Source organism: Orcinus orca, chromosome 4 (assembly GCF_937001465.1).
Source record: "Orcinus orca chromosome 4, mOrcOrc1.1, whole genome shotgun sequence".
Taxonomy (NCBI): domain Eukaryota; kingdom Metazoa; phylum Chordata; class Mammalia; order Artiodactyla; family Delphinidae; genus Orcinus; species Orcinus orca.
The window spans coordinates 123,348,847-123,370,641 of NC_064562.1; the positions used below are offsets into that span (position 1 = coordinate 123,348,847).

At 38.9% G+C, this 21,795-nt stretch overlaps 1 protein-coding gene across 5 annotated transcripts in view; it reads right to left on the reverse strand.

The window, feature by feature from the left end:
- LEF1 (lymphoid enhancer binding factor 1) overlaps window positions 1-21,795 on the reverse strand; it is a 121,952-nt gene that overhangs the window by 97,691 nt on the left and 2,466 nt on the right. For all 5 annotated transcript variants that reach the window (XM_004269592.4, XM_004269593.4, XM_049708859.1 and 2 more), the window contains exons 2-3: window positions 21,561-21,627; window positions 19,981-20,114 (exon numbers count right to left, since the gene is read on the reverse strand). In XM_004269592.4, coding sequence (XP_004269640.1) covers window positions 19,981-20,114; window positions 21,561-21,627 — 201 coding nt within the window. The remainder of the gene's footprint in view (window positions 1-19,980; window positions 20,115-21,560; window positions 21,628-21,795) is intronic.

Here is a 21,795-nt window from a genome sequence, read left to right on the forward strand (position 1 = left end):
GAAGGTATTTCTGATTGTTTAAAAGTTAAGGCATTTTGGCCACTTTTATTAAGCACACTGTGTAAATAATCCATTACTGCCTTTAAAATCAACACAGAAAACAAGCAGGTCAACCATAAGTCATTATACTGTGTCTCCAGGGTTACGTATAGTGCTATCTATGTCCAGTAATCTCCACTCCCTAGCTACCAGAAAACCCTCTCATATTCCAATTCCAATACTTAAATTTCTGCTTTTGAAAATATCTGCCCCAATGAATATATGTAGCTTTATAAAGAAGCTACAAATGTAATATAGGACAAGACTTTAGGGCAGAAAAAGTAGAAAAGCAGAACTTTTTAAGAACTTACAGAATTGAATGCATCTCATTTATTAAAGCCCCCTTTTCAAAAAGATTTAATATCGTTTATGTAGCTATTAATCAATGAACCACAAGTCTTTTACTTTTTCAAGTCTACGAAGTTCTAAAACTTACTGACATCGAAGAAATGCATCCTTTCCCTCTGCACAAAATCTTAGTTTTGAAACACCAAGTAACTGGTGAACAAAAGCTGCCTTTGTGTTTCTGACAGGATTTTGAATCAACAGGCCTGGTTGTAAGGTCCCCAACTGCAAATTTTCTCTGAAAAATTTGTCTGAAACTCTGCTGAACTGGAAAGTTCTACCTCAGTTTACTGGGCTACAGTTTTGATGCTCGTTTTATTTGGGGTTTATTTTTTGGTTTTGTTTTGGAAAAAGGAGTGCAAACTACATGAATTTAGACTTGCAACAACAAAATTCAGCAAGGAAATATGAATAACAACATTTCAAAGTCTAGATCTGTCTTTCCTGAATTTTACCATTTTACAGAAATTGCCAGAAATAAGTTCCAGTTATTTTCTCTGTGTTGCATTCCTAATAAGCTTATCACATTTTCTGTACCCCAAGGCCCCAATCTAATTTCAGATTATCAGGCAAAACCCATTTCTTTATGATTCTATCATGAGCGCTCTCCAGCAAAGTAACAAGCAAAATGGCCACTGGGAGCATCCCCTGCTTCTCATTCACACCTGAAGGACAGTCACTACAGGCTAACCGAACCCAGGCCCCCGCTCACAACCCAGCGTCCCACTCTTCCTAGACTCTTTCTCTTGAGTCCAATACTCTTCAAGGCTCTCTTCAGAGAAACCTGAATTTAGAATTTTAGTCACCTGGACAGGATGTGAAGTGATACAGCACCCTTTGCTCAGCCACCAGCCTTGAGAGCAACACCACGGCGGCTAAGCAGAGACACGCTGAAAGCACGGGGAATCTCAGGTGCCGCGGGCTCCCCAACTCCTAAGACTGCCCCTCGGCCAAAATTGCCATAATTGAGAACTGAGGTGACAGCACTGTAATAATACACAGGAGACTCGTTATATAGCATAATCTATACGCTGGCCTCTTTATCTTTCCCTTCAGGAAGGACTATAATCTCTTAGAGGACCTGGAGGGCTTGCATGCTGCTGACTGAAAAGAAAATACAACTGCCTCCGAGGTGAAGGGTGGGCGAGGCAAGGCGGGTGAAGCACAGGGTGAAGCACAGGGTGAAGCACAGGGTGAAGCACAGGACGAACAGGCACAGCCCACGCCTGGGGTCGCTCCAGGTGAGGCATTTTCATCACTTCTCACTTCCTACAAGCATTTCTCCTTAAAACCTTTAAAGAATCAGACTCCATGCTTCTCCTTTGGTAAACCATTCTAATGTTTATTAATCCCTCCCTCTGAAGTAATTCTTCCAACCTCAATTCTTTCAACAATTGAAGCCCGTTTTCTTTGGATATTCCTTCAGCGAAAACAAAGCTGGTCACCAACTCATTTCTGAAGAAACAGTCTTACACTTAGGGATGATTTCAAACTGCTCTTCTGCCTTGTCCAAGTCAGATGACCAGCTTCTTATCAGGCAGGTCCCTCTGGGGACATCGACAGCCACAAGAATATGTCAAGATTTGGATGGTGTCCAATTTCCAATGTGCTCGTGAAAGACTGAGAACTGTCTCAGATAGCAGAGGGCTTTCTTTTCAAGCGGTTTCATCACTTGCACACACACTGTACAGTTTTGGTTGAAAATAGCAAACACCCCAGCGCAGACATCTAATCTAGGGGAAGGAAGGCAGCAGAATTCTCACACAGCTGCTGGAGGGCAGGGCCACAAGAAGGGCACACAGGAGATACCGCAAGATCGGCATGAAGCGCAACCTCCGATGATGTAACTTAGCTGGGCCATAGCAGGGTCACACATGACCTCAGCCAAGAGCCCAGCGTGCGGCAAACCCAGGCGACTCTGAGCCATCCGCAAGTAACCTACACGCGAAGAACCTACTTAACCGGACAAAAAGAGGAGTATTTTCACGAGTGTTGCAGCATCTGCTGGTCTCCTAAAAAAACCCTCACGGGAAACACGTAGCAGCCAGCTTGTCAGAAGTATCTTATTGGATCAAATAGCAATACAGCTTCCCTTTACTTTCTCCATCAATCTAGAGCAGTGGGCTATAATGTAGTATAGGAAGAGTACACAGCATCATCCGTTGGGGTGCAGGAAGAAAACATTACAATGTCCATACTTATTTTTATGTTAAATCACTTAAGCTTTGCAAAATGTTTTTAATATACAGATTGTCACTGGGCAAACGCCCCCATTTACTCTGTATGTCAGATGGGCAAGAAGGCAAGTGGATTGAAGACAATGCTAACAATGAAAACACAAGTAAAATCAAGAAAATGGCAAAGCTAACAGTTATCCTACTTCTAATAACAACTCTTTAAGAGCCTGTCTTAGAGCTAAAATCTAGGATGAGATCTGACAAGAAGCTAACTGAAATAATTAGAAATTATTTTATTTGAAATAAGAATTTGCAGCTTCCATCAATGACCATACACAGTGCCCTAAGTGTATACTCTCATTTGAGTTATTAGATAAATGTGTAATTCAGCTATATAATTCATAAATAATTATACAGTGGTCAAATGTTTTAACTGGTAGGGATCTGCAATCAAAAGTATTCTCATCACTGAGTTATGTATCTGAAATATCAACTGACTTTAACTTTCCTCCCTCCCGAAAAAGACTAAATCAACTCATTTTCTCACTGTACTGATGCTCATACCGACATCAGAGAGGGTATCCAACCTCTGCAAGGTGAGATTCAGCCATGAAGAGGCAGAGGAAGAAATGAATGAAGTAGTGATAACATGCTACAACATGAAGGAACCTCAAAGATACTATGCTAAGTCAAAGAAGCAAGTCACAAAGGACCACCTGTTATGATTCCATTCTTACAAGATGTCCCAAACAGGGAAATCTATTGAGACAAAAAAAAAAAAAAATAGATTAGTGGTTGCTTAAACCTGGGGTGGTGTGGTGAGGAACAGGGAGATGGTGGGGTGACAGTTGAAGGGTACAGGGTTACTTTCTGAGGTGATGAAAATGTTCCAAAACTGACTGTGGCGATGATTCCTCACATCTGTGAACACGTTAAAAACCATTAAACTATACCCTTTGAATGAGTGAACCGTATGCAACGTGAATTACATCTCAATTAAGCTATTTAAAAATAAGTAATCACTAAATAAATGCTAAATAAATGAATAAATTCCTCCTCCCCACTTAAAAAAAAAGGCAAAGTTTCGAGAAAACCCTCCCAGACATGATCCCCCTGAGTCAAACTACTGTGGGACTTAATCCTTGTCCACAGGGCTACCCTGTGACTTTAAAACGACCAAATGGTTGCTTGTGGCCATGCAGCATCTGGATGACAACTGTGGGCAAGGAATTCTAGGAACATGTTGGGGTGTGCGAAAAAGAGGAAAAGCAGAAATAGTTATGGGTTGGTTCCCTGAAGCAGACCTTTATTGGTCAGCAAGCCCACTGCATGGAACTATTCAAATTAGATGTCCATGGGTTAGTCTGCAATTGGGGCGCCCCCAGAGGTTACTAATGGGCAACGAGATGCCCTCCCAGAGCCAGGCAGAAGCAGTACTGGGTTCATTTTCTTTGCTTCTCAAACCATCAGACCTTGCTCTGCTCTAAGAGCAGAAACACTCCTTTGCCAAAGCACTGAGGTCAATTCTGATGCTTTCAGTGCCGATAAAACAGCTCAACGGAAACGGACATCTCATGCAGCTCAGCAGTCTGGTGCCCAAAAGCCCAGGGACTGTGCTTCTCAGTCCCCGCAACCACTTGTTCCCACTGTGAGACAAGAATACCAAGGCTCGAGGGTTAGGAACCCCTTCAGAGACAAACAGCCGGTCAACGACTTGCCTAACTTCTTGTCAGTATTTTTTCCCCACCACGAAATTAGCAACAACAGAACTTAAAGAAAAAATTAAAAGGCTTTTAAAATTTATTTTTCCAATCCTAAGGAAAGAAAATTAATTTTTCTGCAGGTAGCCAACCATTTTCAAACTTCACATTGCATACACATCATTGAATTCATTCATTAACTATTTAGACAACCAACAAACGTAAAATAAACACCTCAGATGTCCCTGAATTACAAACCGTTTTCTCAATTGTAGGCTAAATGTCAAATTTCTCTTGCTCTTTCCATCTTGGGAGGAAATATTTCCTTTTGAAAAATTTCATCTCTGACTAATTTCCCCAATGAGATACATGAGAACCCCTCAAAAATCTAGTTAAGTTGATCTTACATTATTTAAATTTGGCTTTAGCTTAGAATTATTCAATAAACGGTATAGAAGGCATGAAAGCGAAGATCCTCAGGCCTGTGATTCACAGATCTATCTTGATACCTATTCCAAGCAGGTAGTCATTCCCTGCCATGGATTTTGACCAAATATTTCCTATATGCGGTAACTAAGTAACATCGTTTTCAAAGCAGTCGTTTCCTGCTGTATTTCCAACTCTCAGGAAAATTTTCAAACTGTGAGTAAAGAAACAGAAACAGAGAGGTAAAAGTAATGTTCCCCTTGGACAGCTACCAAGTGGCTGATTCTGCATTTGGGCTTAGCCGTTCAAGATCCAGGGCATGTGTTCTTAGCCCTACATGACATAAGCCAAAGGAAACCTATCTACCTTCCTGAGCTTCTGTTTGCCTAATTCTAATTGTGGTCAAGTCTGACAATAACTCTTAATGTGGTTAAAGAGTACACAGAGCAAATGTCTCACAAGTTAAGGTTTCTGGTGGTGGTGCTAATGAAAGTGACACAGTACCAACAACTAAGCAGAGGAGGGTCTGACGCCTAGCCTTCATTCTTACCATCAATCAGCTTGGCAGCGATGTTGATAAACTCGCCCCTTTAAAATGCTTTATGATGGGTGTGTTAACTTACTTTAAAAATAAATAAATAGGGCTTCCCCGGTGGCGCAGGGGTTGAGAGTCCGCCTGCCGATGCAGGGGACACGGGTTCATGCCCCGGTCCGGGAGGATCCCACATGCCATGGAGCGGCTGGGCCCATAAGCCATGGCCGCTGACCCTATGCGTCCAGAGCCTGTGCTCCGCAATGGGAGAGGCCACAGCGGTGAGAGGCCCGCGTACCGCAAAATAAATAAATAAATAAATAAATAAAACAAAATGCTCTATAAATTATTGAGTTCTTTTCTTAAATAGTCTTAGGTTACTTACTATGCGTAACTTTTAATTTTAAAAAGTGTTTATTTATTAAAACAACTCTCCTGGCCCAACCCAAACAGAACTATCTACACAAGCATTTTAAAATAACTAAACCAAATACTCTCTATCATACATCAAATGGTCCATACTGAACTGAAAGCAGGTAAAGAAAGGTTGGCACATATGAAAACTACAACCCTCAGGAACTGTTCAGTAGGCTGCACCACTGCAGGAAGACCTGCCCACTCCTGTTCCCTGGGTCCTGCTCCCTCTGCGTTCAGCCGTGGGTGTCTGCACAAGCATCTCTCCCTTCCTAAACCGTAAGCTCCTTGAGGGTGGTGACCCCGTCTTCACTGTCATGTATGTTAACAATGGGGCTCAGCACAATGACTTCCAAAATAAGTACCTTCAATGAACGTTTATGAGATGAATGATAAATCGCACCTGAAATAAACATGCTTTGGTGTTTGCCTTCGTTCTACCAGGAAACCTGTTTTAACCCTGAACTTGAGGGTTAATTCAGAAACTGCTACAACAACAGGTATCTTCTTCTGATAGTGAAATGAAATAAAATGTTTTTTCCTGGTTACTGTACCATCCTACAAGAGTCAAAAGAGTATCTTCTCTTCTGAAATAAATTATAAAAAATGAGCCAAGGTAACGCTGGAAAGCATTTTCTTGGAATCAAAATGGTTAATATGCTTTATATATAAAAACCTCTTATAAATCAAGAAAGGTATGATCAAGTGATTCACATAAACATGTAAAAACACATATTTAATCTGAAATCTGCATAGACTTATTTCTATAAACTATTTAATTCTACATAACCTAAAAAAATAGATTATGAATAAATACGCATTTTTAACAGGGTTTCATTTAGCATTGTTTCAAACAAGTAAAAACAAAAAAATAACACCCATAATTGAGGATAAAATCAATAAACTGAAATATTCTTATAACTGGATGGTATCCAGCCGTGACAACTGATGATACAGACCTTTACTTATTCATATTGAAAGATGAGCAACAATATCTTTTTAATGAAAAAGTTATAATAAAATAATAACCTTATGAACCACCTTATAAAAGTACTTGTATTATAGGTACAGTGGTGAAAGAACATCTTAAAAAAATATATAAATGAAACCATTATATCTGAGTGACAGAAATACAGGCAGTTTTATTTTTTTCTATTCTTTAATGAGTTTTCCCCTGACTTTTTAAAAACAATATTACTTTAAAACGACAACAAAAACCTCCTTTTGAGAGAAAGAAAATTGTTTCTAATAATTATTTTCTTAACAAAAAAAGTTTCTTCATTTTTTTAAGGAAACCCACTGTTGCAACTTCTCAGGAATGATCACAATTCCAGTTAATCCTAAACTAATTTCTTTTACTTAACCTAACATCACGATACCACAAAAATCACCACAAACAGCTCCTAGAAACGAAGCACAAACCACATTTTAATTGCTTATTGTGCAAAGAACACTCTTCGGCAGCAGATTTTTGCCTGTAAATACTCAGTTCTTATGGAAGGAGGCAACATCATTCACCAAAGTGATTCCAAGACTTACAAAACCCTTGGCCACACAGCTGTTTGATTAAGCTATTTAGTCCTTAAGACTTGAGGACACTGGGACCCTAGAAGTGAGCAATAGGAATTCCTATACAAGTCAGACATTTGTCACCTAAGAAACAAACATTTCCTGGGAATTTTCAAGAACACATTGAGCAATCACATGGTTATGTGCTGAATGAACCAGAAGACAAATTTCAAGTATTCTTAGAGCTTGCTAATCAAGCCACCACTAAAGCTGAACCGTTTACATTGTTTAATAGAACACAAGCATAACAGACACTTTTAATCCTCAAAGTGATTTATCGACATTGACTAAGGATTATTCTTTGGGGGGGGAACTAGTTTATAAAACGGGTCCCAGTTCCTAAATCAAGGCTATCTGACTTTGAATCCAAGTTCTACCGCTTACTAAGCTTTGGAACTATAGCAATCAATATAACCTCTCTGTGCCTCAGTTTCTTGAATGGAAAGATGGGAAGACTAGGTAGTGTTCACTTCATAGTGTTACACTGAGTATTTAATAAGAAAAATGCAGGTAAAGTGAACTCATTAAATATTACATGCTAGTATATTAATACTATTCCTCTCCTCACCTATAGGCAATATGCAGTTCTGTTTTTCATAACCACAGAGGCTTCTAATCAAGGTCCAGGCAGCTCCAGAGGTAAGTGATTTTGTGAGGCACAAAAAATTAAATAAATTAGATAAATTATGGACCAAAATGATGTCCATAATGTAAAATGTTTGGTTGCAGATACTGGTTAATTTTTTGTTTTCTTAACATAAAAGAGAAAACACAGGATAGTCCTTAAGCCAAACTCATGTATGTCTGTCCTAAAGCTTGCTCCTCTTTCTAAATTCATTATTTCCACTAATACCGCCCCCTCATCATCAGGCTAGAACTTTCACCATCTTTTTTGCATCTCCCCTAATTTTTCCTCCCTTCGCTACATCTAACTTGTAATTTGCTCTTTCTAAATTCATTATTTCCACTAATACTGCCCCCTCATCATCAGGCTAGTACTTTCACCACTTTTTTTGCATCTCCCCCGATTTCCCCTCATTTCGCTGCATCTAACTTGTTGCCTTTGAACTCTGTGTTCTCTATTAGCACCATAGCTATTACTACCAAACATAATGTTAAAGACATTTATAATTTCATATACTATTTTATTTTATGCTTGCAAATACCATATAGATTAAGAATCATTTACATCTTCCTGATGAGAAATTCACTGATTCAACAATCATCTACCATCTTCTGAGTACCAGTGGCAGTGATGGCAATGAAAACTGAAGTTGCAGAAAGCACCCTGCAGTGAGAGTAAAGGCCTGGTCCAAGCATGGTACCACTACTTACTAGCTGTATATCCTGGCAAATTAACTACTTTATCTGACCAAGCATTTCTTGGTCTGGTCTTACAGTGGTCCTTAACCACTTCCATGGCCCCTATGCCTCAGTTGCTCAAACCTCCTTATGCCTCAGTCTTCTCATCTGTAAAATGGGGATACTGGGGATATCACTGGGTTATTGTCAGGATTAAATGAGCTAATATATATAAAGTGCTCAGAACAGGTCCTGGCACTTACTAAATACTCAAAACTAATAGCTAATTCTATCCCATGGATTATACTTAATGCTCAGATAATTTCTAAGCTCAATTCAGGTCTGTGATTCTGTATTAGCTTATATTTTATTAAAGTGTCTCCATTTAAATATAGATTGATATCTGGTGTCACTGCCCTATATTAATGAATTTTAAAATTTTCTGCTCTATTTATTCCACAAATATCCGTGGAGTAACCTGCTCTATGCCAGGTAGTATAACAGGCTGTGAGCAACAGAGATGAGTAAGACAAGCTCCTTATCCTAAAGGAACTAACAGTGAGACAGAAAGACACGGAGACAACCAATGATTATAAGATGTGGTAACGGTTATGAAGAAGGTCCTGTGGGAACCCACAGGAGAGAGCACTTAGTCTTAACTGGTGGTGCAATCAGAACTTCATGAGGTACCATTTAGCCTGGATCTTTCAGGATGAACAAGACTGTGCTGGCAGGGAAGAGGGAGCAGGGCATTTCAGGGAGACCAAGCTGTAATTACCTGAAGACAGGGATTTGGGAAAGCGTTTAGGATGCAGGTCTGGAAATGTCACTGAATCGTAAGCTGCAGGGTCTGGTGGTAAGGAGGCAAGGCTTGCAAGGTGGATGATTCCAGATTGCATAAAGCTTTGAAAATAATGCCAAAGAATGTGGGTTACGGGAAACCCCCTGAGGTCTGACTTGAAGTGAGCAGGGTGCCAGTGGTCTCCATGAGGCATAGCGCTGAACTGAGCTGAGTGGAGAGAAAGTAAGCTTTGGGGCCAAAGTGCCTGACTGCTTTCTAGGTGTGCGAGTCACTTGGGATATCTAAGCCCAAGTGAATTAAATTATTGAATGTTTACTTGATCAGTGTTTTTTCAAACTTTACTGTAGGTAAGAATCACTAAAGTACCTGGTTAATAGTGTACGTGGTACGTGTTATGTCCTGCTTGTCGCTTCTGGTTCAGGACATTTGCAGAAGGGCCTACATATTTGCCTTTTGAATAAGAATACCAGTAAATTCGGATGCAGTTGGTCCGCCTTCCACAGACACTACTACTAATGCAGAGTGCCAGGTACTTTCGTAAGTAGACGAGGTGGCAGTCTATGTTGCAGGTGAAGAAATCAAGGTCCAGAGAGGAGGTAGCTGGCTGCAGCCGGTCACTAGCAGACCCCGACATCTAGATCTGCAGACCCCAAACGCAGTGCTCCGCTGTAGCTCCCGTCGTGTACGCACGCGCGTCTCACCACTGTCCCGGCTCTCGGTCTGATCAGGGATTATGACTAAGGAGATAAACACAGTCTCCTTCGCCCCTCCTCCCTAGCCTGGCAGCGGCTGCAGCCTTTGTCTCTCCCACCCCCTCACTCACTTTCCACAAAGGAAAGCGACTCATCTCTGGTGATCTGGAGAAAGAACTGGGCAAGGACGGTCTGACCCTTTGTTCTCCCTCTTGGGGCCAGCTTGCGTGGGTTTGTTCTCGTCTCCAGTTCTATAGGACGTAAGCTCCCTGCCCCTGTTAGGGAGGCCTGTGACTTAGTGGTGTGTTCCATCTGGGGAAGTCAAAGGAAGTCCAAATTCGTGTCACGGTTCAAGCCACGTTCTCCAATCCAGCCTTATTAATAATGAAGTTGACATTCTGCTCCCCATCTGTCCAGCTTCTTGTCTATCGCTGGACTGACTCTTGACTAGGAGAAGGCATGACACCAACCATAACCAAATATGAATGTAGTTAAGTGATACTTCTAAATACTGACTTCAAACAAATGTTTTTTTAAGGTTAAATTGCAATGTTGGGTTAACCCCAAATTAAAAAGGTGCATTCATTGCCTTTGACTCTACAATTCCACTTCTAGCGATTCATTCCAAAGAAACAGAATTTGTGCAAAGATGTAGTTAGAAAATACGCATTGCATCACAATGTTGCTTAAGATAGAGGGAAAAAAGTGACACCACCTAAATGTCTTACCAACAAAACTGATTAAATAAATTAGGCAATAAATTAGGCATTAAAAATGATGTTACAGAAGATATCCACTGCATACTGGTGGGAAAAAAGCAAGTACAAAATGGTATATTATGTTTCCATTACCATGCATGTATAACATATACTTACATGTGTTTATGTGTATTTCTAAATGTGCATAGAAAGAGGTCTAAAATGCTACATGGTGAGTTTTGAGATCATCTCTGACGGCAGGACCCTAAGAATTTAATATTTGCTATTCCTTTTGCTCATCTGAGTTTTCTAGTGTATTGCTTTTTAAATGAAAGTATTTTCTTTTTATTTTCATAAAAAATAGCTAAGCATTACTGAAAAGAAGTTGCCAACAAAATCTTCAAAATAATAACTTTTTGCTTTACATTTAATCAACATTATGATTCATTTAATAAGTGTTTTATGTTCTGAAAGGCAAATTTGGTCATTTTTTATGAAAATAAACAAGTCTTCAGACCTTAAGAAGGGAAGGGCAGTGACTCTATCACTTACTAAACTGAAGCAGGTTCCTGCTGCCCCTGAGGATGGGCCCTTCTTTTCAGCATGGAGATTACTACACCCAAGCACAGTTTCCATTCACGTAAATTGCCTAGCACAGCACCTGGCGCATGACAGTAGTTAAAAAAGAAAAAAAAAAAAAGTTAATCGTTTTCCCTTTCAAAAGAATTTCTTGAGTTTTAATTTTAAACTTTTAACATATACCCCCCCCCCCAAAAAAAAGAGTAAAAACCAATTCAAGCAATGTCTGGGAGACTTGATTCTTTTCCTAACCCTGCCAGATACTTAACTGGTTAGCCCATTTGTAGTAAACGGTAAACAGTTTTTACTTTGGTACTCCTGGTTGTGTTTCAGACTTTAAAAAATCTTAAGTGTTGGGGTCTAAGACAATGTTTAACACACTTGAGATAAGACCACAATACCTTTTTCCTTTGGTCCAAGTCATATGAACTAGTGTGCCAAGATGATACGTGCTCATAATTATTACAAGGTATAATACATGATGTTTAAAACTGAAGAAGTCTACCAAGAAAGCTAACTCCACACTGAAATATATTTAACATTCACTGAGTTTTACTGAAAGAAAAAGAAAAGTCTTGAAAGGATGAAAGCTGTAATTTTCCAACGAGACTAGAAAAACACTGATTTCTCTCTGCTGCCTGGCCAACATATCCCCCCTTGGACCTGATTTTTTTTAGATGCCACGAAAGCTCGAAAGACTTAAGTCAGAAGAAAATTTGAAGGGGGAAAAGAATAACTCTCCTGTCGTCCTCTACATTCACGCAGCTCTTAAATCTCCTCTCTATATAATGTTTGCAGTGGAGAAAAGAAACCCAGCTGCTAAAGGATTAAGGAAAAAAAGGTTTCCTAAATAAAAATCAATTACTACCCCCATCCAAGGAGTTAAGTTATCTGTCAATTTCATATCAAATGTTAGAAGGATATGAGATTTTTAAACAAATCTTAAATTTAGAAATCCATTCCCTCACACATCTCATTCCCTTAGTAGAAGAAAATCAGGTGCTCTCCTAACAACTGCGAGAGAAAAAAGAGCCCAAGAGAAGAAAGCTGTCTCTGTAAAGAATATAATGACAATTCCCAAAACTTTTATTTTATGCTAATATTTTCTAAAAGTTAATGTAAGGCCTTGACCCAGTGTCCAATTTCCAGGCCTGCATGGGGCCATGGTAAGAACCAAAAATGTCTCCCCTTTCTCAGGAGCTTCTTGGATACAGTCAAACACCTCTTGGGGCAGAATTCCTACCAGGTGGGCATGAGGGCTTACGCCATCTGAGACTTGTGCTTTGCTCCCATAGCTAAAAAATCGAATGCTTTCACAGGCTTTGTGCCATCTGAACTGTACATCCACCATATAAGGTAGGCAACCAGATATTAACATGCCTCACAATAAACAAGGAAACAAACTCTGAGAGAGGTCAGATACCTTCCCAAGGCTTTGGGGGAGAGTGATGGACGTGGGTCTAGACCCCAGACCTTTTGATAGCTTGCCTAGGACTTCCCTCCTCCACAGGCCCAGCCTTCACAGGAGGATCCCTACCTCTGCCTGATACAGACTCAAAAGTTTTGCTCTCCACATTGCTGAAGAATATAATCAACTTACAACACACACTGGCCCAGAAGAGTCAGCGCTGATGCTACCATACGTATTTAAAAAGAACATGCAGAATTTTTTAATATCTCAAAATACCTCAAGTGTTACTGAAAAAAGAAATGTCCTTTCTACCTGGGAAAGAATAAAAATGAATTGAGAAGCATTAACCATACGATACAGAAACATAATTGAAGATGGTTTGCTTCTTTATTACTTTATTTCCATCTCAAGCACCCTTCTGAAAAAAGCGTTTCTATCACCTCTTCTTCTTCAATCAGGTTTCTAGGACATAAGTAAGTACTTCTTATGATCAGTCCTCAAATGAGGACCAAATCCCATTCTTTTTCACTCTAGCAGCGAGCTCTCCAGCTGACTGTTTTCAGCTGTTACTCGGAAACAACATTCTGAAGGACTCTGACTTCCTCATTAAAGACAATGGTCTAATGCTCTTTTTTTCCCCACTGAAGCAACAAATCAGAGAAAACGTAAAATAATAAAATACTAAGGGTTTATTTAGCAGACACTTTCAGATTTTGCTTTTCATATAGCGTTTGGTTGAATAAAGACAGATCCTTTGGAAATATCCCCAGAAATACATGAAAAATTTCTACAACATTATTTATTCAGCAAATCTACTGAAGTGTCTATCCCGTGCTAGGTTACTCATGACATATAACTATCTCATAATTCATCAGTCGTCCCCGATCAACTGATCAACTATCATTCACAGTTAATAGGCTTTATTGCAAAACTTTTCAGGATTTAAAAAAAAAAGGATTTATAAAAATATTTTTCTGTGTCAGCTTTTAACAGTTTTGGTAACTGTTTCATTCAGAAGCTGACAATAATAAGAGAAAATTAAAACTACACTAGAGCCATTCCTCTTTTTATGTTATCGTACCTTCCCTTTGTCCACCCCTCATTCAACCTTTCTCTATATTGACTAAAGTAGTAACAGGCTTCCTTTTTAAAGCGAACATAACAGCAACAGTAAATTACCATGACTAAGATCAAAACTTGATTCTGCAGAACTGTCACCAAGTTCCATACAGTATTATACGTGCGCATAGCTAGAAACAACGGTCAATAATCAAAAGGTTTTTTTAGAGTCTACTTGCCTCCGGTTAGCTGCAAAAATACAATACATTTCTAGACCCTCTGTGAGGCAACATCTCTGCCAGTCATATTTCTCCTACAGACGCGGGAAAGAGGACAGGTAACCTAAACTCTTGTTCGCGCTGTAATGCCCTTGCAATTTTCCCTGTACGGATTGAAGGCAAGCAAGTAACATTCTTCAGTGAGCTTTATACTAATCTACATATAGCAAGTGGATAATTTCAGCAGGCTTAGAGATTTGGCTAGAATGGGTATTGTGTATAAATGTACTGCTTTACAGAGACTTTACAGTCCTCTGAACAGCCTCTGATAATAGTCTGCAAATAGTCCCAGCTAGATTGGCTAGATTATCAGAAGCTGGGAGTTAGCAATCCCTGTTCCCTATCCATCCTCTGCTCAACTCCTGACTCTCCTTTTTGGTGCATTCAATCTCTCCCCTTGCTCATCTTTGTTGTTGGTCTCCAGGGCATTTTCGGGCTTTGTGCCTCCAAATCTTATAGACTGATAATTTACACGCTTAAAGTGACTTCAAAGCTTACAGCAGAGTCTACAGTTCCTACAGGAACTTCACGAGGTCACAATTAATATTTAAAAAGTGATCACCAATCTAAAATATATTTTAAAAATTATTTAAATAAAGTCCAATGGCTGCCTTTTCCAAATGAGTAAGGACCTGCTGGGACAGGTAGTACTACAGCAGTACTAAGTCCCTTGATTGCTACAGTATTAGCTTTCTACAGACTGGCTCAGTTTGGCATAATGACTGAAGTAATAACTTTAAAGATACAAAGTTTAAATGATTACCCTCTTTTTAAAAAACTTCAGTCCCGTGACAGTGGCACCTATATAATGCTGAGCTCTACCTTTGCCTGGGAATAAAACATATGTGCCTTTCTGCCGGCCCATGGAAGTGCTGACACATTTTCTCTTTAAACTTCAAGTTTATCTTGAAATCACAGGGAAACCAGTTTTATAAAATTCCGATTTTTGTCTATAATACGTAAACAAGGAACGAGGGGAGTCAGAGAGGAATGGAATGATCGAATTGCTTAAAAAAATGTCAGTCACATAAACCACAAACAGTTCTGCCTAAAGAACTAACAGGATTAGTTAAAAACAAAACAAGACTCAAAAAGTTGCAAAAATTTCTCAGTTGATACTGTGGAAGAATACTTGTGAGGTAACAAGTTCGAGTCCAGATAGACTCATTTATGAGGCCCTTACTCTGTCCTGTTGAAATTACACGAGTCAGTCTGCAAGACAGAAATGGATCAAAATAGTTGGGCTGATGAGAGCCAAGTCCAGGACCTGTAAGGGGGCAGGGGAAGGGGGTATTTCAAAGAGCAAGATTTTCTGCAGGTTGGCTTAATGGTCTTGTTTTAGTGAAACTGGGTTGTTCTCACATCTTTATGAATGAACAAGAAATTTCTAGGGTCATTTCAGAAAAATCTATCGACTAAGGATCACACTTGTGCAGTACCAGGGTCACATGTAGCATGGGCTCCCAGGACACTTGAATTAGCATGCCATTCGGTCATAAGATTTCTAAATTATCTGAAGGGGAAATGGCAATCACTCCCAGTTATTCTGACTGTGGTCCTTTCCCAACTTTGTAGCAGTACAATTAAGATGAATCAAACAAGGATTTCCCCGGCAGTCCAGTGGTCAACACTCTGCACTCCCAATTCAAGGGGCGCAGGTTCGATCCCTGGTTGGGGAAGTAAGATTCCACATGCCATGTGGTGTGGCAAAAAATAAATAAATAAAAGATGAATCAGACAGAAGAGTTTGGGGCCCTGAGGAACTTTCCCACACATTCTCCTGACATCACATTCAAATCTGAGATAGAATATACTTTCTAAAACTTAACTTCTCCTGAACTTGAGGTAAAAGGAAAATTTAATATACTTAGCTTCAAAAAGTACACAACTTAGATTAGAAAATTTAAAATAATTTATTAGTAAGTCAAATGAAGTAGCTCCTTGCAGTAAAGTGAAAAAACACTTAAAATTTTTGCTCAAAACATAAGCTATAGTCTCCCTGTACCCTTGAATTAAGAAGCCATAGTCTCCCTATTGATTATTGTTTCTGTGATTATTTTCACAGCCAAGCAGCAGTGTGATGGACAGCTGGATAAGCGTAAGCTTACTGATTAGACATGTCCACCTACTTCCTTAATTCCAGATGTGAACAATGGCAAAAATCTAATTTTAACTGTAAGCAAATACAAACATGGGCGGGGGAGGTTAAGACAAAGTTATAATAGGTAAATTCTGTTCATCAAAAATCAAAATGTTGATTCCCTTCAGGTAAAAACCATACAATAGAACTGAGTTGCTCAAAATAACAACAACGACAAAAAAAACCCGAAACGTTTTAATAGCAAGGTCTACTAAAAATAAGAAAGATGAAATTCAAACAGAAACATCTTCCTTTCCCACCTAAAAATCCATCCTCAGATCACAAAGAAACAAACGATGCAGTCTGCAGTACTATCCTGGCCAGGTGTTACTGTGGTTGGTGTGACCCGAGCTGCAACGTTTGCTGACGCTTCCTGAGCTAAGTCTGCTGCTTTTCCCTTGAGCAGCTAAAGAGAAATGAGATGTTTCTCTTCAGAGAGAGGTGCTAAACATTTGGGTTGCATGAGGGACAAATGGAAGTTTGACACCTAAGATGAATAACCACAGTGCATGAGGCCAATGGGAACTTTCACTATGTAACGCCAGCCGAGCTCACTGTCACACAGTATTCAGGCACACAAGTGCCAGGACCCAGCGCAGGAGGCAAAGAACTATTTTTTCCTTTTAATACGTTACCATTGGCCTCCAAGGATTTTCATAAATAAGACTCAGAGAAAGTCTTCGGAGTATGCTTTTAATAAACTCTCCAGGGCCCTTGCTCTGAAATATTTCAAAGGCTCCTGCATCCTCTCACACTCGATGAAGGCGACCACCTCAAGCCAAGGTTTACTGTGCTTTAAGAACTCATGACACCAAAAGTGTCATTATTACAGGTGCTTTCTTGCTAGGCCCAATTTATCTGAACCAAGAAGTCTTATTTAAAATTCTATGAAACACCCTCACAAGATTTCTGGTATAGACACACCTCTAAGAATTTCTGTTCTAGAAGGATGTAATTAGCCGATTAAAATTTCCCTTCAGATGGAAAAAAAGAAAAAAAGCTCGATTGGCAAAGGTGGTTCTCCTGTGTAGGTAATACTATATTTAGGCCATGGGTAAAAGCTGTGCGAGCGTACATATGTCAGTGTTTGCCTAAAAAAGAGCAGACACATAATAGAATTGTTCAAATGAGCCACCAGCAGAAACATTTCTGTGCGTGCCAGTTGGATCATCTGCAGTTACATGTGAACAGAAGATTCTGTGTGGGGAAGGGCTGGTCAGGGCCCTCCCTCACTCCCAGATGTTTTTCTAATCCTAACACCTGAGGGCAGCAGATACAGTAAACAAGCAGTTGTTTGTAATGCAAACCCAAGTAACAGGGCTGACGGGACTGCTCCCAGGCAAAGCCCAAACCCAAATGGTCACCCTGCTCCTGACTCCTGACACTCTAGATGCAAACCTATCACTGTGGATGTCAGTTGCACAAACACTCAGTCCTGCTAAGGACAGAGTTAAAGAGAAAGAGGCAGAAGTGTGGTTAGGGGTAAAGAGGAGGGGCTGCCTTCCGGTTAAAGTGTTTTGAGTCTCAGACACACTAAAAACAGCTGTTAATTATTAAAAACCAAAGATTTCAACTCACTTCGGTCAGACCCTAAAGGAAAAAAATTGAACATTGTCTCGTGGTTAAACCTGAAAAGCTTCTCAAATTGTGCAAACTGCAGAATATCCCAAGAAAGGTGCCTAAAATAAATGTGTTCTAAAATGTAACAGAATAAAGCAACGCAGCAGATAGGAGAGTAAGGTAACTGCTTCCTGACCACACCCCTTTCCTCCACTCTACACCCACCAACATTTATTCTGGCCACAAATCTTTCCCAAACAATGAATGACTGTTCAATTCACTGACCTCAGAATTTTAATACATACACTAACAATAAATACTTTCCATTCTAACAATTTAAAATGATTAGTATACTGAGGGGGTAAAAATGCTGGTTTAAAGAGGAAGAGAAGCTTAATTTTCAGTATTCTTAGGAATAATTTATAAATATCAATAGACTTTAATTATACTGACTTTTTAAAAATTATTGCTTTGAAAGGAGAAGTGGCTAAAGAATAAATCCCACAAATACTTATTAAGCATTAACTGTGTGCACAGCCTAAAAGTATAAGATTCTTTTGGTAGCTATTTTCTATTGTTACCAAGTCAGAGACTATAATTTGATTTGTTGTTCTAAAAAGCCTTCAGCAGAAATCTTCAATTATTCCCTATCTAAAACATAGTCTCCTCCCCCTCCCCTCCAAAACATCAACAAAAGAAAAACAGCCCAACTTTAAAATATCTGAATGTACGCATATTTAATTCAACAATATAAAGTCTCCTACAAATTTTAAGACTCAGAAGCATTTATTTGGGTGGTCTCTAAATGTTAAAAACCATATTTGCTTTTATTAGTTCATTCACTTTTTAGATAAGAGAGTTATATGTACCACACACACATTTCTATCACTAAGTATTAGAAAAGCCTTTTAAAATGTGAAATCGCTCTTTCCTATAACAACCATCACAAGATTTCCAAGATCTCCATTTTAGCTGCTATATGCAAATTAGAAAAATCTCATTCCCTACTTAAAAGGTCACATATCTTTTTGGAACTTGTGGGAAAAAATTATAACTTCTAAATCACAGTGCCCGCATAAAGTGGTTGTATTTCATAGATCTATCGCTTCAATAGTTGAGGGCCACAGGTAATCAAGATAACCATAAATACTCTTGTTTGTTGATGACTGATTAGGAGGTATTCCTCTCTCCTACTCTGTAGTATCTCATGGCTCCCAGATTCTGTCCACTGAGGTATCAATGATAGTACTTGCCCCCAGATGTCTGTGACTGATTTTTTTTTTTCACTTGGTGAAAGCACTGGGCTAATAAGGCAAAGACTACAGGTTCCATTTTATAATCCTAGACTGACTCGCGGGAGGGCCAGTTAGACTGAAACCTTCATCCTCAACACCCAAATATACATGTTTTTCATTGGGGTTTGGGTGGTTGAGGGAGAGTGAGGCCAGAAAGAAGGTATATATATTGACGGAGCAATAAAAACCCATCACTACCTACGAAGAGACAAATCTCAGGGAGAACTCCATCACCAGCACATTTCACATTCATGTACTACAGAGGTAACCCTTTAGCTGTTTTCTTACTATATAAATGAGGTCTCCATGTTATGCATAATGTGTAAAGCAGCTATAATGCCACTGGATTTTTAAAACTTGAAAGTTAACTGAACCCCGAGATAAAGAACAATTTTCATTAGAATTATCTTCAAGTGATACTTTCTTAACAATTGACAATAACGCAAAAAATAGCTCATTCCTCCCCACCCCCAAACTGATTTTAAAGAAACGTTAGCTAACACAATAAAATGAGACACTGTTTTAAAAGCTGAAGTAACATTTCCAATATTCAGCTCCAAATAAGCCAAAGGAGTTCTGATTCTACATAGCTTATGGGCAATGAAAGACATACAGCACTTAGTTAATTGAAAGATTAAATCAATTTCTCTCATCAGAGTAGAAAGCAAAATACTCATAAAATCATGAAATTTGCTGATTTAAATTCAATGATTCCACGATAGCTCGTGATCTGTTTTTTATTATCTTAACCAATACCCCCAAAGCTAAAATTCCAAGTGCAAAACATCAAAAGTAGCAATATTGTATGTGAGGCAGCCATTCCTCATAGCAGGTCTTATTTAGCAACGACTGGTCACACATAATGAAAGCATTTCCAGTGTCTTTAAAAAAACAAACATTTTGCCAAAATACAAATTAATTTACACTTCTGAAATAATCTGCAACATCAGCATGTTACTCACTGTTCTCGGGATGGGCGGAGAAAGAGATCCATTGGACATGTATGGGTCATTATTCATGTTTGGCATCATTATGTACCCAGAATAACTCGAGTAAGAGGGTCCCTTGTTGTAGAGTCCTCCATCTGGATGCTTTCCTGAGAGAATGCAAGGAACAATCAAATGTGCTTTGACTTCCTTTTTATATCACTGTATTTTTCATTGAAAAGTTAATAGTACTACTTCAAATCACACCTTACATAAGACATTTGTTTACGAAGTATTGTAACTGGATTATTATGCTCTATTTTAGATTGACAGTATTTATTCCCTTAAATGGCTTAGCAGTGAACCAGATGTTTGAAAAACATGTGGTTCAATTTATTGCCACTACTGACTGGTTTTTTACTGGTGTTTTTACAAAAATAAGTGTTATCCATCTAACTTAATTTGTTCTAATACTAACAAACTGGACTAAGAAATACAGACACATGAAAGAAGACACAAAGCTGTAATATAAATATACTAGGCCATTCAGCTATACCCACACGTATATATTTATACACTCGAAGTTATGCTCCATCTTACTGGCAAACTCAAAAATTCTACCTGTGCTTCTAGATTTCTGGAAAATTTCTAGATTTTTACTGAGGGAGCAAGCTGTATCTAGCATATGGGCAACTACCCAAATTTATGAAGGATTAACTACAGGAGACTTAATTTTATGTGCTACACTACATCACTCTGGTAAAGAAATGTGTGTTTGTTCACTGTATACATTTCTTCTCTTTAATCTGTGTGACTACTTTGTAGCTCAGAAGGAAGCCTGACATTATAGTTCTCTTCTCTTCTTCCCCTAGCTGACATATTGTATATGCGAACACCTCATTCTGGTCAGGCCAATTGTAAGTAATTAAAGGAGAACAGAAATGTAGACTGTTCAACAAGGGAACCCTAAAGATTACAGATTCTTTTAAAGTCACACGGAGTTCTCCTTAAATCTTAAAAAATATGTAGAATTTTTACAGTTTTGAGCAAGAATCGGAAATGGGGAGAAAGTCTATCACGTTCCATATGCATAGTTCTTAATTTTAAGAATAACGTTTTATATTTTTACAAGTTAGATTCTTCTTTACTGAGCCATATTTAGTCTGCGCATACAGTGCCTGCCTTCTCACTATAACAAGAAACAGCAATTTCACAAATGAAAGCCCATTTGAAACTATTCTTGTTGGAAAATAAATTGGTGTAGACTGTCACTCTTTATAACAATGCAGGAAAAAATAGTAAAGATCTACAATTAGAACTTTAGGTAAAATGAGAAAACTAATTATAGACATTTCTCTTCCACAAAGAATCTGGAAGCCAACAGAAATTCAAAAGCCCCTAAATCATTCAGACAGTTTTTAAATTATGTAACTATACATTAGTGATAAGCAATAAGTTTCCCGGGTTTTCTTTCCCATTTTGTTACAACACAGGCCCAGTCTTATCACATATGATTCGAGTTTCTTGGATGCAAACAAAAATAGCAAAACATACCTACATTCACAAATTGCACACGTTAAATGTTAAGGTTGGGAGAGAGAGAATTAGCGTCTTACCGTCATCAGGGTGTTCTCTGGCCTTGTCGTGGTAGGAGTCCTGAGAGGTTTGTGCTTGTCTGGCCACCTAACAAGACGAATCCCCACCCCCAAAAGAAAGATCACTTTAGAGTTTGTGACAATAATGATATAAGTGTGTATCCACTGGTAACTCAAAAGAGGAGAATCAGGTGCAACTCAATCTACTTGTTTATTAATCGAAGAGGATAGGCTAAGGCTGAGCACTGGGAAATCT